Source organism: Polypterus senegalus, unplaced genomic scaffold, assembly GCF_016835505.1.
Source record: "Polypterus senegalus isolate Bchr_013 unplaced genomic scaffold, ASM1683550v1 scaffold_7530, whole genome shotgun sequence".
Classification (NCBI taxonomy): domain Eukaryota; kingdom Metazoa; phylum Chordata; class Cladistia; order Polypteriformes; family Polypteridae; genus Polypterus; species Polypterus senegalus.
The window spans coordinates 1,051-13,484 of NW_024377530.1; the positions used below are offsets into that span (position 1 = coordinate 1,051).

General features: G+C 36.3%; 1 protein-coding gene across 1 annotated transcript; it reads right to left on the bottom strand.

Annotated features, from left to right (window-relative positions):
• Positions 1 to 349: 349 nt before the first annotated feature.
• LOC120519335 (unconventional myosin-VI-like) lies at positions 350 to 11,914 on the bottom strand (the record flags this gene model as incomplete). The annotated part of the gene is made up of 4 exons (XM_039742449.1): positions 350 to 527; positions 602 to 699; positions 8,504 to 8,559; positions 11,809 to 11,914. Coding segments are annotated over 4 exons (438 nt in total), but the record flags the coding sequence as incomplete, so codon positions are not given.
• Positions 11,915 to 12,434: the final 520 nt, after the last annotated feature.

Below are 12,434 nucleotides of genomic sequence, written 5' to 3' on the forward strand. Positions count from 1 at the left end.
GACTATGAAGACATGGAGCCCTGACCTCAATCCTATTAAATACCTTTGGGATGAGTTATAATGTTGGTTGTGAGCCAGGTCTTCTTGTCAAATATCAGCACCTGACCTCTCAAAGGCTCTTTTGGCTAAATGGGCATAAACTCCCACAGGCACATTCCAAAATCCTGCGGAAAACCTTGTCAGAAGAATGAAGACTGTTATAGCCGCAAAAAGGTGGGGAAACAATTCAATAATGTCCAAGGTTTTGTAATGGGATGTCCAACAAACCCATATAGGTGTGATAGTCATGTGTCCACAACGTTGTGGCCATATGGTGCACAAATATATATTAACTAGACTTCCACCATACAGTAAATACTTACTCTGAAGTTATCAGGAGAGTTCAAATGAAATTTTTCTCTAATATCTTCAGAAGCACCAGCACATAACCGGTAAAATATATGATAGTTTCGCTCTTCCTTACTCTGCACACAGATCCTGGATTTCTCCAAAAGATAATGTGACACAAATCCTCCTACAACAGAATTCTGCAGGAAACAATAAAAATATTTAAAAATTATGGTTACATTTCTTCATTGTCCTAATAATAAATATTTCTTACCTTTTCATTAAAATGAATTTCTACAAATTTCCCAAATCGACTACTGTTGTTGTTTCGCACTGTTTTAGCATTTCCAAAAGCTTCCAGCAAAGGATTGGCTGGAAAAACGAGAAGAAAAAAGAAATGAATTTTAAAACAATAAAAAATAAATTATTATGCGATAAACATTATATGTACTATACACAGTACACTATATAATATTTCCCATTTTTACTGTTTCTCTACAAATATTTCCTTCAATAAATTACAAATATGAAATCAAACAGAAAAAGCGAAAGGGCTAAGATTAAAGATTTCTCTGGTGGCAAAAAAAAAAAGCAGAGAAGACATGCATTCACGTAAGGCTGTCATATTTTAAAGAAATGCTTAAAAAATTGCTCAAAATGGATCTCACATCTGGGATAACTTTAATGAGAGTGGTAGCAAAGATGAAGCATTAAAAATATCTCATACAACACAGCAAATATGGATGTCAATACAGTCCAAGTGAAATGCTATACTCTTTGCCAAATAAGTAATGGTAAAAAATCAAACAAACAATATTAAATTAGGATCACCGTTTAAGACTGAAATGGATATATAAGACTGGCAGTTTAAGTTGTCTTTTTAATTATTTATTTTAAATAAACATGTATAGAAACCTCCTCCATGTTTTGGAAGTATCTTGCCACTTTGTGAACTCTTGTCGAGTCCAGGAGAATGTCGGTATATGTTCTTGTGAATCATAATACAGCAATATCTAAAGGCTAGGAAGAATAATGTGTTTTGGATAATTTGAAATATGCACAGTAATATAATACAGCTCTCTAAGTATGGATTTGCCATGTAAAGCAACTGAATGAAAATTAGTCAGCTATATGTACAGTTGTGCTTGAAAGTTTGTGAACCCTTTAGAATTTCTGTATTTCTGCATAAATATGACCTAAAACATCATCAGATTTTCACTCAAGTCCTAAAAGTATATAAAGAGAAACCAGTTAAATAAATGAGACAAAAATATTATACTTGGTCATTTATTTATTGAGGAAAATGATCAAATATTACATATTTGTGAGTGGCAAAAGTATGTGAACCTCTAGGATTAGCAGCTAGTTTGAAGGTGAAATTAGAGTCAGGCGTTTTCAATCAATGGGATGACAATCAGGTGTGAGTGGGCACCTTGTGTTATTTATAGAACCGGGATCTATCAAAGTCTGCTCTTCACAACACATGTTTGTGGAAGTGCATCATGGCACAAACAAAGGAGATTTCTGACGACCTCAGAAAAAGAGTTGTTGATGCTCATCAGGCTGGAAAAGGTTACAAAACCATCTCTAAAGAGTTTGGACTCCACCAATCCACAGTCAGACAGATTGCGTACAAATGGAGGAAATTCAAGACCATCGTTACCCTCCCCAGGAGTGGTCGACCAACAAGGATCACTCGTGGAGCAAGGCGTGTAATAGTTGGCGAGGTCACAAAGGACCCCAGGGTAACTTCTAACAACTGAAGGCCTCTCTGACATTGGCTAATGTTTATGTTCATGAGTCCACCACCAGGAGAACACTGAAAAACAATGGTGTGCATGGCAGGGTTGCAAGGAGAAAGCCACTGCTCTCCAAAAAAAACATTGCTGCTCGTCTGCAGTTTGCTAAAGATCACATGGACAAACCAGAAGGCTATTGGAAGAATGTTTTGTGGACGGATGAGAACAAAATAGCACTTATTGGTTTAAATGAAAAGCGTTATGTTTGGAGAAAGGAAAACACTGCATTCCAGCATAAGAACCTTATCCCCATCTGTGAAACATGGTGGTGATAGTATCATGGTTTAGGCCTGTTGTGCTGCATCTGGGCCAGGACAGCTTGCCTTCATTGATGGAACAATGAATTCTGAATTATATCAGATAATTCTAAAGGAAAATGTTAGGACATCTGTCCATGAACTGAATCTCAAGAGAAGGTGGGTCATGCAGAAAGACAACGACCCTAAGCACACAAGTCGCTCTACCAAAGAATGTTTAAAGAAGCATAAACTTAATGCTTTGGAATGGCCAAGTCAAAGTCCTGACCTTAATCCAATCAAAATGTTGTGGAAGGACCTGAAGTGAGCAGTTAATGTGAGGAAACCCACCAACATCCCAGAGTTGAAGCTGTTCTATATGGAGGAATGGGCTAAAATTCCTCCAAGCCGTGTGCAGGAATGATCAAAAGTTACCGGAAACGTTTAGTTGCAGTTATTTCTGCAAAGTGGGTGGGGGGGAGACGGGGTTTGGGGTGTCACACCAGATACTGAAAGCAAAGGCTCATATACTTTGCCACTCACAAATATGTCATATTCGATCTTTTTTTTTTAACTGGTTTCTATATATCTACTTTTAGGGCTTGAGTAAAAATCTGATGATGTTTTAGGTCATATTTATGCAGAAATACAGAAAATTCTAAAGGGTTCACAAACTTTCAAGCATCACTGTATTTATCCTCCTGGAGGACTCTAGACCCAAAGCTATAAAAGGTAATTTGTTGCTTCTTTATTTACTCCATTATTGCAACTTTTTGACAGTAAATATTTTCAGATCTTCAGATAAATTTTGGTTATGATTTATATAAAATAAAAGCCATCTTAATTACCACATAATTTTTTATAACATGTCATTTATTAAACTAACAAAGTTATCCAATACCAGCCAGTACTACCTGAGAAGGTAATTGCTGTGTGTAAAGGTAATTGGTCCCCTTACAGTGAAAATGGGTAATTACTGTCACCTTGAATGATAAAGAATGCAACCAAATACTTTCTATAATTCAATATCAATTCTCAACAATACTATGGATAATTATAGTCAATTTCCTCTTGCATATCTTCTTTATATCAAAAACACTTAGTATTTTAAAGCGTGAACTGCTTTTTTCAGGCCCTGCCACAGCATTTGTATTTGGTTTAAGTCAAGATTTTGACCAGGCCAGTCAAAAGTTAGGGCTCAGTATTGTTAAAGTTTAAATAGAGCAAAGCAGTCTATAATCAAACCTAGCTCTTTTAATCAGCTGATTTTAAATATCCTTTTCAATGGGCAGAATTAACTAGGGGGGAATTACTTTTGTACATAGTGGTGTTAGATAATTATGTTAATTTGATAAATGAAATAATTTTTAAAATGTGTTATTTATTCATTTGGATGTCCTTTTTGTAATATTAGATTTTAGTTGATGACCTAAAAATAATAAGTGTAAAAAAACTGCAATAGAAGTGGAAGAGGATAACATTTTTTTCACTACAGAGAAAATTGGTAGGCAATATTAATAAGGAACTGCGGTACTCTGATTTTCTCAAATTATCTCAAGCTTTCAAAATATGGAAAAAATAATCTAAAACTACAAAAATTGCAAGCAATGTACAGTACACCATAACACACAAATTATTTTATAATTACTTGCATGATTGACAAAAATGACAGAAATTATATAATTAAGTAAATTAGAATGTAGTAGAAACAAAACAATTAGTTAATGATTATATAACATCAATGCATTTTGTGGATGTTTCTTAGAACAATAAACATTTACTACTAAGCTTTAATAACATAATTATTCATATTAATTCTGTCTTTTTTTTCTTTCCAATATCCTTTGGTGGTGCTGTGCACCACTGCTACAGTACCTTGCTAAAGTAAATTGCAGCCACCTTCAGTGCTAAAAAGGATGAAAAATGCTATAATTAAGATGATACATGGTGCACCAAACCATATGTTTCGTCATATATAGATACTAATGAATAACCCTGACACATTTAAGTTAATTAGAATGTCTGTTTGGCCTGAACAGTCTCTTAGCCTCAGGACCCCCTAGACTTATAATTTTTCATGGGTCCACGTTAGCTAAAGTTTTTCATTTTCTATTTAGCACAACGCAAGTACAAGTAAATGTAAAGCACTGTATTGTTAATCATTAAGTCAACTAGCAAGGAATCTTGTTACAGTATACAGTGATCCCTCACTATATCGCGCTTCGACTTTCGCGGCTTCACTCCATCACGGATTTTAAATGTAAGCATATCTAAATATATATCACAGATTTTTCGCTGATTCACGGATTTCTGCGGACAATGGGTCTTTTAATTTATGGTACATGCTTCCTCAGTTTGTTTGCCCAGTTGATTTCATACAAGGGACGCTATTGGCGGATGGCTTAGAAGCTACCCAATTAGAGCATGTATTACGTATTAACTAAAACTCCTCAATGATATACGATATGCTTCCCGCGCGGTGCTTGATTGTTTGCTTTTCTCTGTCTCTCTCACTCTCTCTGACATTCTCTGCACCTGACGGAGGGGGTGTGAGCAGAGGGGCTGTTTGCACAGAGGCTGTTTGCCTAGAGCAGGGGTCTCCAAATTATGGCCCGCGAGGCCCTCTCATCCGGCCCGTGGAGACTTTATCTACGGAAAAAAATTACGGAAATTTATGTGTATCCTGCCAAAATCAGCCACTGCTTACGTGGATGTTACGTTTTTACTGAATTAAAATAGAGGCGCGCAGTAGTGTGTTATGTTTTTCAACCGATCACTACATTGTAAAACCTTATTCACTGCTTACTTTTTCTACAGTACTTCTGCTCACAGTCAATGAGATGATATAACACCATCTAGTGGCAGAGTTTTTAAATGGTTTGCTGCTTGTTCAAGACTTGATTATTTTGATCAGTTTGCCAGTTGCGATTGACTGCTGCGATGAGGAGATGTTGGTGTCAGTTAGCGTCTAATTGCGAAACATATTTAGTGATAATTTCCTTTGCGTAATTACTTACCAGTGTGTATAAAGTATTGGGAATGTCATTAGTTTAACAAGAATTTTCCGAATATTCTGAAGAGGAAACATTAAAAGCAACAATCTCTCTACCATAAGTGGATATATTTGCAGACTACATTCAGGTAAGTTTAACTTAAGAAATCATAAGAATTTTAAAAAATTGTTTTGGGTCATTTGTAGCTATAATTGCGACGAAATTAGTTTGCATAATCAGGTTTTTTGAGCGATATTGTGTGCAAGATACTTTCAGTTTCACTATTTATTCATGTTGAAGACACTTTATTTTAGTGCTCAACGATGGCCGAGAAGAGGAAAAGAAAAACAGACGATAAGTGTTAGCAATTTCAAGAAGAATGGAGTTTGAAATACTTCTTCATTTAATCCGGCAAGAAACCATTGTGTGTGATTTGCAACAAAACCGTGGCTGTGATGAAAGAATACAATCTTCGCCGTCATCATCGAAGCAAATATCAGGAGAAATATGCACAGTTGGAGGGTAAAGTTCGTCGAAAAATTTTCTAAATTACAAAATCAACTCACATCTCAGAGGGCATTGTTCAGTAAATCCTCAAATGAAAATGAATCCTTAACTAAGGCCAGTTATAAAGTTGCCTACGTCCTGGCTAAAAGTGGCAAACCGCTTACAGATGGTGAAGTAGTGAAGGAATGTTTGTTGGAGGTGGCTGAGGAACTTTGCCCAGAAAAGTCGAAACAATTTAAAAATGTAGCTTTGGGTGCAAATACCATTGCCCGCCGTGTTGCAGACATGGGTGAAAACATCGTGACTTAAATAGCAAAAAATGCAAGCAAGTTTCGCCATTTTTCAATTGCAATGGATGAATCGCTGGACAGCTGTTCCACCTCTCAACTGCTTGTGTTCATTAGAGGTGTGGATGAAGACATGAACAGAACACAAGAGCTGGCTTCCCTACATAGCATGTATGGCACTGTTACCAGAGAGGATATATTCAATGAACTAAAAAAAACATTTGCTGATTATAACTTGACTGGACTAACCTCAGTTGCCTGACTGTTGATGGAGGAAAGAACATGAGTGGCATAAAGAAAGGCTTGGTTGGACAAGTGAAGCAGATGTGTAATGAGAAAAAATTCCACCACCAATGTTCCTGCACTGTATTATTCACCAGCAAGCTTTGTGTGCTAAATATGTGGACATTAGCAGTGTACTGAATCCTGTGGTGAAGATGGTGAATTTAATAAGGTCACATGGGCTTAACCATAGACAGTTCGGAGACATGTTGAAAGATACTGACACAGAATCGAAAGATTTACCATATTACACAGCAGTAAGATGGCTAAGTTGTGAGAAAGTTATGAGCAGAGTATTTGAATTAAGAAAGGAAATAGGTGACTTCCTGGAAAGTAAAGGCAAGCCACAGCCATTACTATCTGATGAAGAGTGGGTATGGAAATTGGCCTTTGCTGCAGACATAACTAATCATTTAAATTTTCTGAACCTAAAACTACAAGGAGAGAAAAATCTAGTTTCTGATCTATACACCCACCTAAAGGCCTTCAAAACTAAACCTGTCTTGTTTTTGCAACAAGTACAGGCCAACAACTTGATGCACTTTCAGCAGTGCAAGGTCTTCATGGCTGAAGCAACAACTGCGTTCCCCACGTCATTTGCATGAGAGATCATCAAAGACCTCCAGCTGCAGTTTCAGGAGCAGTTTTCTGACTTGGATTCAAAGGCAGAAGAAGTGAGACTGTTTCAAAACCCATTTGAAGCAGATGTGGCTAGTTGCCCAGATAAACTGCAGCTGGAGGTCATTGAGTTGTAAGCAAATGACTTCCTTAGGGACAAGTTCAAAGGACTGGTGGGTTTTTACCAGTTTTTGCCCAAGGAAGACTTTCCTAATGTCAAAACTTTTGCATCAAGGTACCTTTCAATATTTGGAACAACATATTTGTGTGAACAAACATTTTCAAGAATGAAATACGTGAAGAACAATTTGAGAACAAACTTGTCTGATGATAATCTCAGGTCATTGTTGATGTTAGGGACATCAAATCTAAAGCCAGAAATGTCTGCTATTTTGGCATCCAGGAAACAATTTCACCACTCCCACTAATACAGATGTTCAGGTGTAGTGTATCAATGTGTTATTAAATAATAGCTGAATAAAAAATTATTAAATAAATAAATAAATAAATAAATAAATAAATAAATAAAACAACATCTATGTTTTGATTCTTTTTTATTTGGACCTTGAGTGTGTAGTCAGCCCCCAAACTGCTGTTTGATAGTTAATGCGGCCCTCAGGCTGAAACGTTTGGAGACCCCTGGCCTAGAGGATACGGACACTCCTCTAAAAATGCCGATTTATCGCGGTGCTTTGGCATACTTAAAAGCCCAAAAGCACGTATTGATTTTTTGATTGTTTGCTTTTCTCTCCCTCTCTCTCTCTGACATTCTCTGCTCCTGACACGCATTCCTTTGAAGAGAAGATATATTTGCATTCTTTTAATTGTGAGAAAGAACTGTCATCTCTGTCTTGTCATGGAGCACAGTTTAAACTTTTGACTAAAATATATAAAAATAACCACACAAACATATGGTTTCTACTTCGCGGATTTTCATCTATCGCGGGGGGTTCTGGAACGCAACCCCCGTGATCGAGGAGGGATTACTGTATTGGGAGTAACCCTTTGTTGCTTCTTATATATATTTCTTCATCATGGAAGCCATACAGCTACACACATTTGTAAAGTGACAAAATTTGCTTTTCTACATAGAGTCCTGAAGGTACATGGACTTTTAAAAAAATGGATAGAGAAGAAAAGTTTACAAAACAAATATAAACTATTGACCTATCAATCACAGGAAACAAAAAACAATGAAATCAGGAAGCTCTTGGAGATGAGTCAACTACTAAGTCCTCATTTAATGTAAATTTACTGTTATGTTTATTATAACCCAAATATCATACCTCTCAGTGGAAATACTTACTTAACAGCATTGGACAGACAGATATAAAAATTGATAAACTGAAATGTCACTGAATTTATTTTGGTACAGGGAAATAATTTGTACACTTTAAACTACAAGTCTCCCATTCAAGCTGTGACAGTTGAAACTGCATTATTATTACACTTACCCTCAACTATTCTTTCGTCAATGTCTTGGCCTGTACCATATGATTCTGTCAAGTACCTACACAAAAAAAAAATGAAAGCTGTAATAACATTAGAAAATGTATAAAATTATATTACCACTACTTAGTATAAAATACAAATTACATCCCAGCAGATTCAGACTAAAGAGAGGAGTAGACTTGCACAGTCACTCACATTCACTTGTACATGGCTAATTTAGAGTTACACATCTGGATGATTTGGATGACTCTGGAAAATAACAGGACCCAAAGAACAACACCTCCTACACATAGGAAGAACATTTAAAATCCAGACAAACTGTAACCCAGTCTGATATTTAAATTGTGAGGCAGCAGCACTAACTGGTATAAAAATATGCTGACCAAACTTCATCTTGTCTTGCCTAATGTTGAGGTAAAGAACACCCATGCATTTTTTATTTGTCTATTGGCATACTCGAGAACACCTTTTGCAGTAAACAAATTGCTCAATTGATATACATATATAGGGCAATGATAAGAAAACTTAAGTTATTTCACAACACTTTCATTATACTATATCTCATTAGGATGTGCTTTCAAGTTCAAATCACAGGTACAAATAGTTATTGCAATTTATTGTATACAGTACAAAGGAACAAAATAAAAATGTAGTGTTACTGTTATTACGTCAGTTATGAGGTCAAGGAAATGAAAGATGAAAAAATGTACATAATTACTTCACCATAATAATGACCTTTTTCCACTTTCTTCCTTTTCTTTTTAGTCCTATTCAACTAATTTCTTCAAAATAACATCAGATCAAGTTTTGAAGGTTCCCAAAGTTGTACAGTCTACCACATTAATTGGTAATTTATTGTATGTGTCTATGGTCCTCTCAGTGTAGAAACATATTGTAATGTTTGTGCAAAATCTAACCTTGACCAGTTTCCATCTGTGAACCAGCATTCTTGTTAAAGCATTTACTTTAAACAAATACTGGGATCCACTAATTCAGTCTTAAATCATGTCACTTCTTAATACCCATTTGCTTAAACTAAAAAGGTTTAACTCTATCAATGTTTCCCTCATATCTCATACTTTGCAGTCCTGAAATTAGTTTAGTTGCCCTTATCTGTACTTTCTTTAGTGCTGCTACTTTTTTGTAACATGAAAACCAAAACTGCATACAGTAGTACTAGAAATAATATAACTTACATATATAATATCTTTTGACAGGTACTTCACAGATCAGCCTATATACAGTCATGGCCGAAATTATCGGCACCCCTGGAATTTTCCCAGAAAATGCACCATTTCTCCCAGAAACTTGTTGCAATTACAAATGTTTTGGCATACACATGTAATTTCCTCTATGTGCATTGGAACTACACAAAACAACAGAGAAAAAACGCCAAATCTGACATCATGTCACACAGAACTCCAAAAATGGACCAGACAAAATTATTGGCACCTTGTCAAAATTGTGGGTAAATCGTTTTATTTCAAGCATATGATGCTTATGATGCTCGTTTGAACTTACCTCTGGCAAGAAACAGGTGTTGGCAATATAGCAATCACACCTGAAGCCAGTTTAAATGGAGAAAAGTTGACTCAACCTTTCTGTTGTGCGTCTGAGTGTGCCACACGAAGCATGGAGAACAGAAAGAAGACCAGAGAATCGTCTGAGGACTTGAGAACAAAAATTGTGGAAAAATATCAACAATCTCAGAGCTACAAGTCCATCTCCAGAGATCTTCATGTTCCTTTGTCCACTGCGCACAACATAATCAAGAGGTTCACAGCACATGGCACTGTAGCTAATCTCCCTGGACGTGGACAGAAGAGAAAAATTGATAAATGACTGCAACAAAGGATAGTTTGAATGGTGGATAAACAGCCCCAATCAACTTCAAAACATATTAAAGCTGTTCTGCAGACTAAGGGTGCAACAGTGTCAGCTCGAATTATCTGTCGACATCTGAACGAAATGAAATTCTATGGCAGGAGAGCCAGGAGGACCCCATTGCTGACATAGAAACATAAAAAAGCCAGACTGGAGTTTGCCAAAATGTACTTGAGGAAGCCAAAACCCTTCTGGGCGAACGTCTTGTGGAAAGATGAGACCAAGGTAGAGGTTTTTGGTAAAGCTCATCATTCTACTGTTTACAGAAAACGGAATGAGGCCTACGAAGAAAAGAACACAGTACCTACAATCAAACATGGTGGAGGTTCTAGGATGTTTTGGGGATGTTTTGCTGCCTCTGGCACTGGATGCCTTGACTGTGTGCAAGGCATCATGAAATCTGAAGACTACCAAAAGATATTGGGGCGCAATGTAGGGCCCAGTGTGAGAAAGCAGGGTCTGTGTCAGAGGTCATGGGTGTTCCAGCAGGACAATGACTCCAAACATACTGTACCTCTAAAAGCACCCAGAAATGGTTTAAGACAAAGCGCTGGAGAATTCTGAAGTGGCCAGCAATGAGTCCGAATCTAAATCCAACTGAACACTTATGGAGAGATCTCAAAATTGCTATTGGGAGAAGGCGCCCTTCAAATCTGAGAGACCTTGGGCAGTTTGCAAAAGAAGAGTGGTCGGAAATTCCAGTTGAGAGGTGTAACAGGCTTGTTGATGGTTATAGGATTCGCTTGATTTCAGTTATTTTTCCAAAGGGCGTGAAATCAAATATTAAGTTGAGGGTGCCAATAATTTTGTCTAGCCCGGTTTTTGAGTTTTGTGTGAAATGATGTCAGATTTGGCATTTTTTCCCTGGTTTTTTTATGTTGTTCCAATGCACATAAAGGAAATAAACATGTATATACCAAAACATTTGTAATTGCAACAATTTTCTGGGAGAAATGGTGCATTTTCTGGGAAAATTCCAGGGATTCAGATAATTTCGGACATGACTGTAACCAACTAAGACTCTCGGGTCCTTCTCACATTTATGTACTTTCATGTTTTTCAAAGTTCCTATTGTGCAGTCAAACCAAACATTAAGTATGTCAGGTAAACTATGTTGCTCCATTTTCTTCTTCTTCTTCTTATAATATGCACTTCAGTGTTTTAAGACAATTAAAAAATGGATCTTAGCAAACAACACAACATTCTAAAACTTCAATTCAGAGTCATTGAGAGCTGGGTTTAAAGCAGAAATCCATCTGACCAGAGTGCCAGTTTACCCCGGTGCGCATTCATGCAGACACCTCTACTCACACTCAGAAAGAGTCCAATTAGAATCACCAGTCAACCTAAAGTGTATGATTCCAAGTTTGCATCTGTTTAAGAAAGAAATTATTGACAAATAGATATTTATTAAATTACGTACCTGAGCACAAATTTTGTGTTTTCAGTTTTGCCAGCACCTGACTCACCAGACACAATAATGGACTGGCTTAGTTTTAGGACCTTCATATCTCGAAAAGCTTTATCCGCTGAACAAAATATAAAACCATAAACAGTTAATAAAATCACATTTTGGAAAAGTTATATTACATAGAGTTGCAAACAACTCTTAAAAGGGGCCATGCATCTTAAAAATATTTTTGAATAAAAACAAAGTTTCAATATCTGATGTACAAAAGAAATTTAAAGGAAAAAACATGAACATATTAAATTCATTTTAACTTTAATGATTTATGCTAAACAAGGTTATGCAAGTTGAAATGCCAATTATCTGAATTTTTTAATACGTTCTGATGGAAAGAGTGTGACTTGTAATAGCTGGCTCCCTCATTGTTGAATTCAACTGGAAATAATAAAATTAAGTTTGCAGAAATACATGCAGTTTTTTTTTTCCTTTTTGACTGAAGCTAATTTAAAGTATGATCTAACTAATTTGGGCTCATTCACACCTGTTCATTTACAGAAATGCATTTTAACGCAGATGTGTGTATTCCATTTATTTTTTGTGTTTTCATTTACGTTTTAGTGTACGGTAATGCACATTGGTTT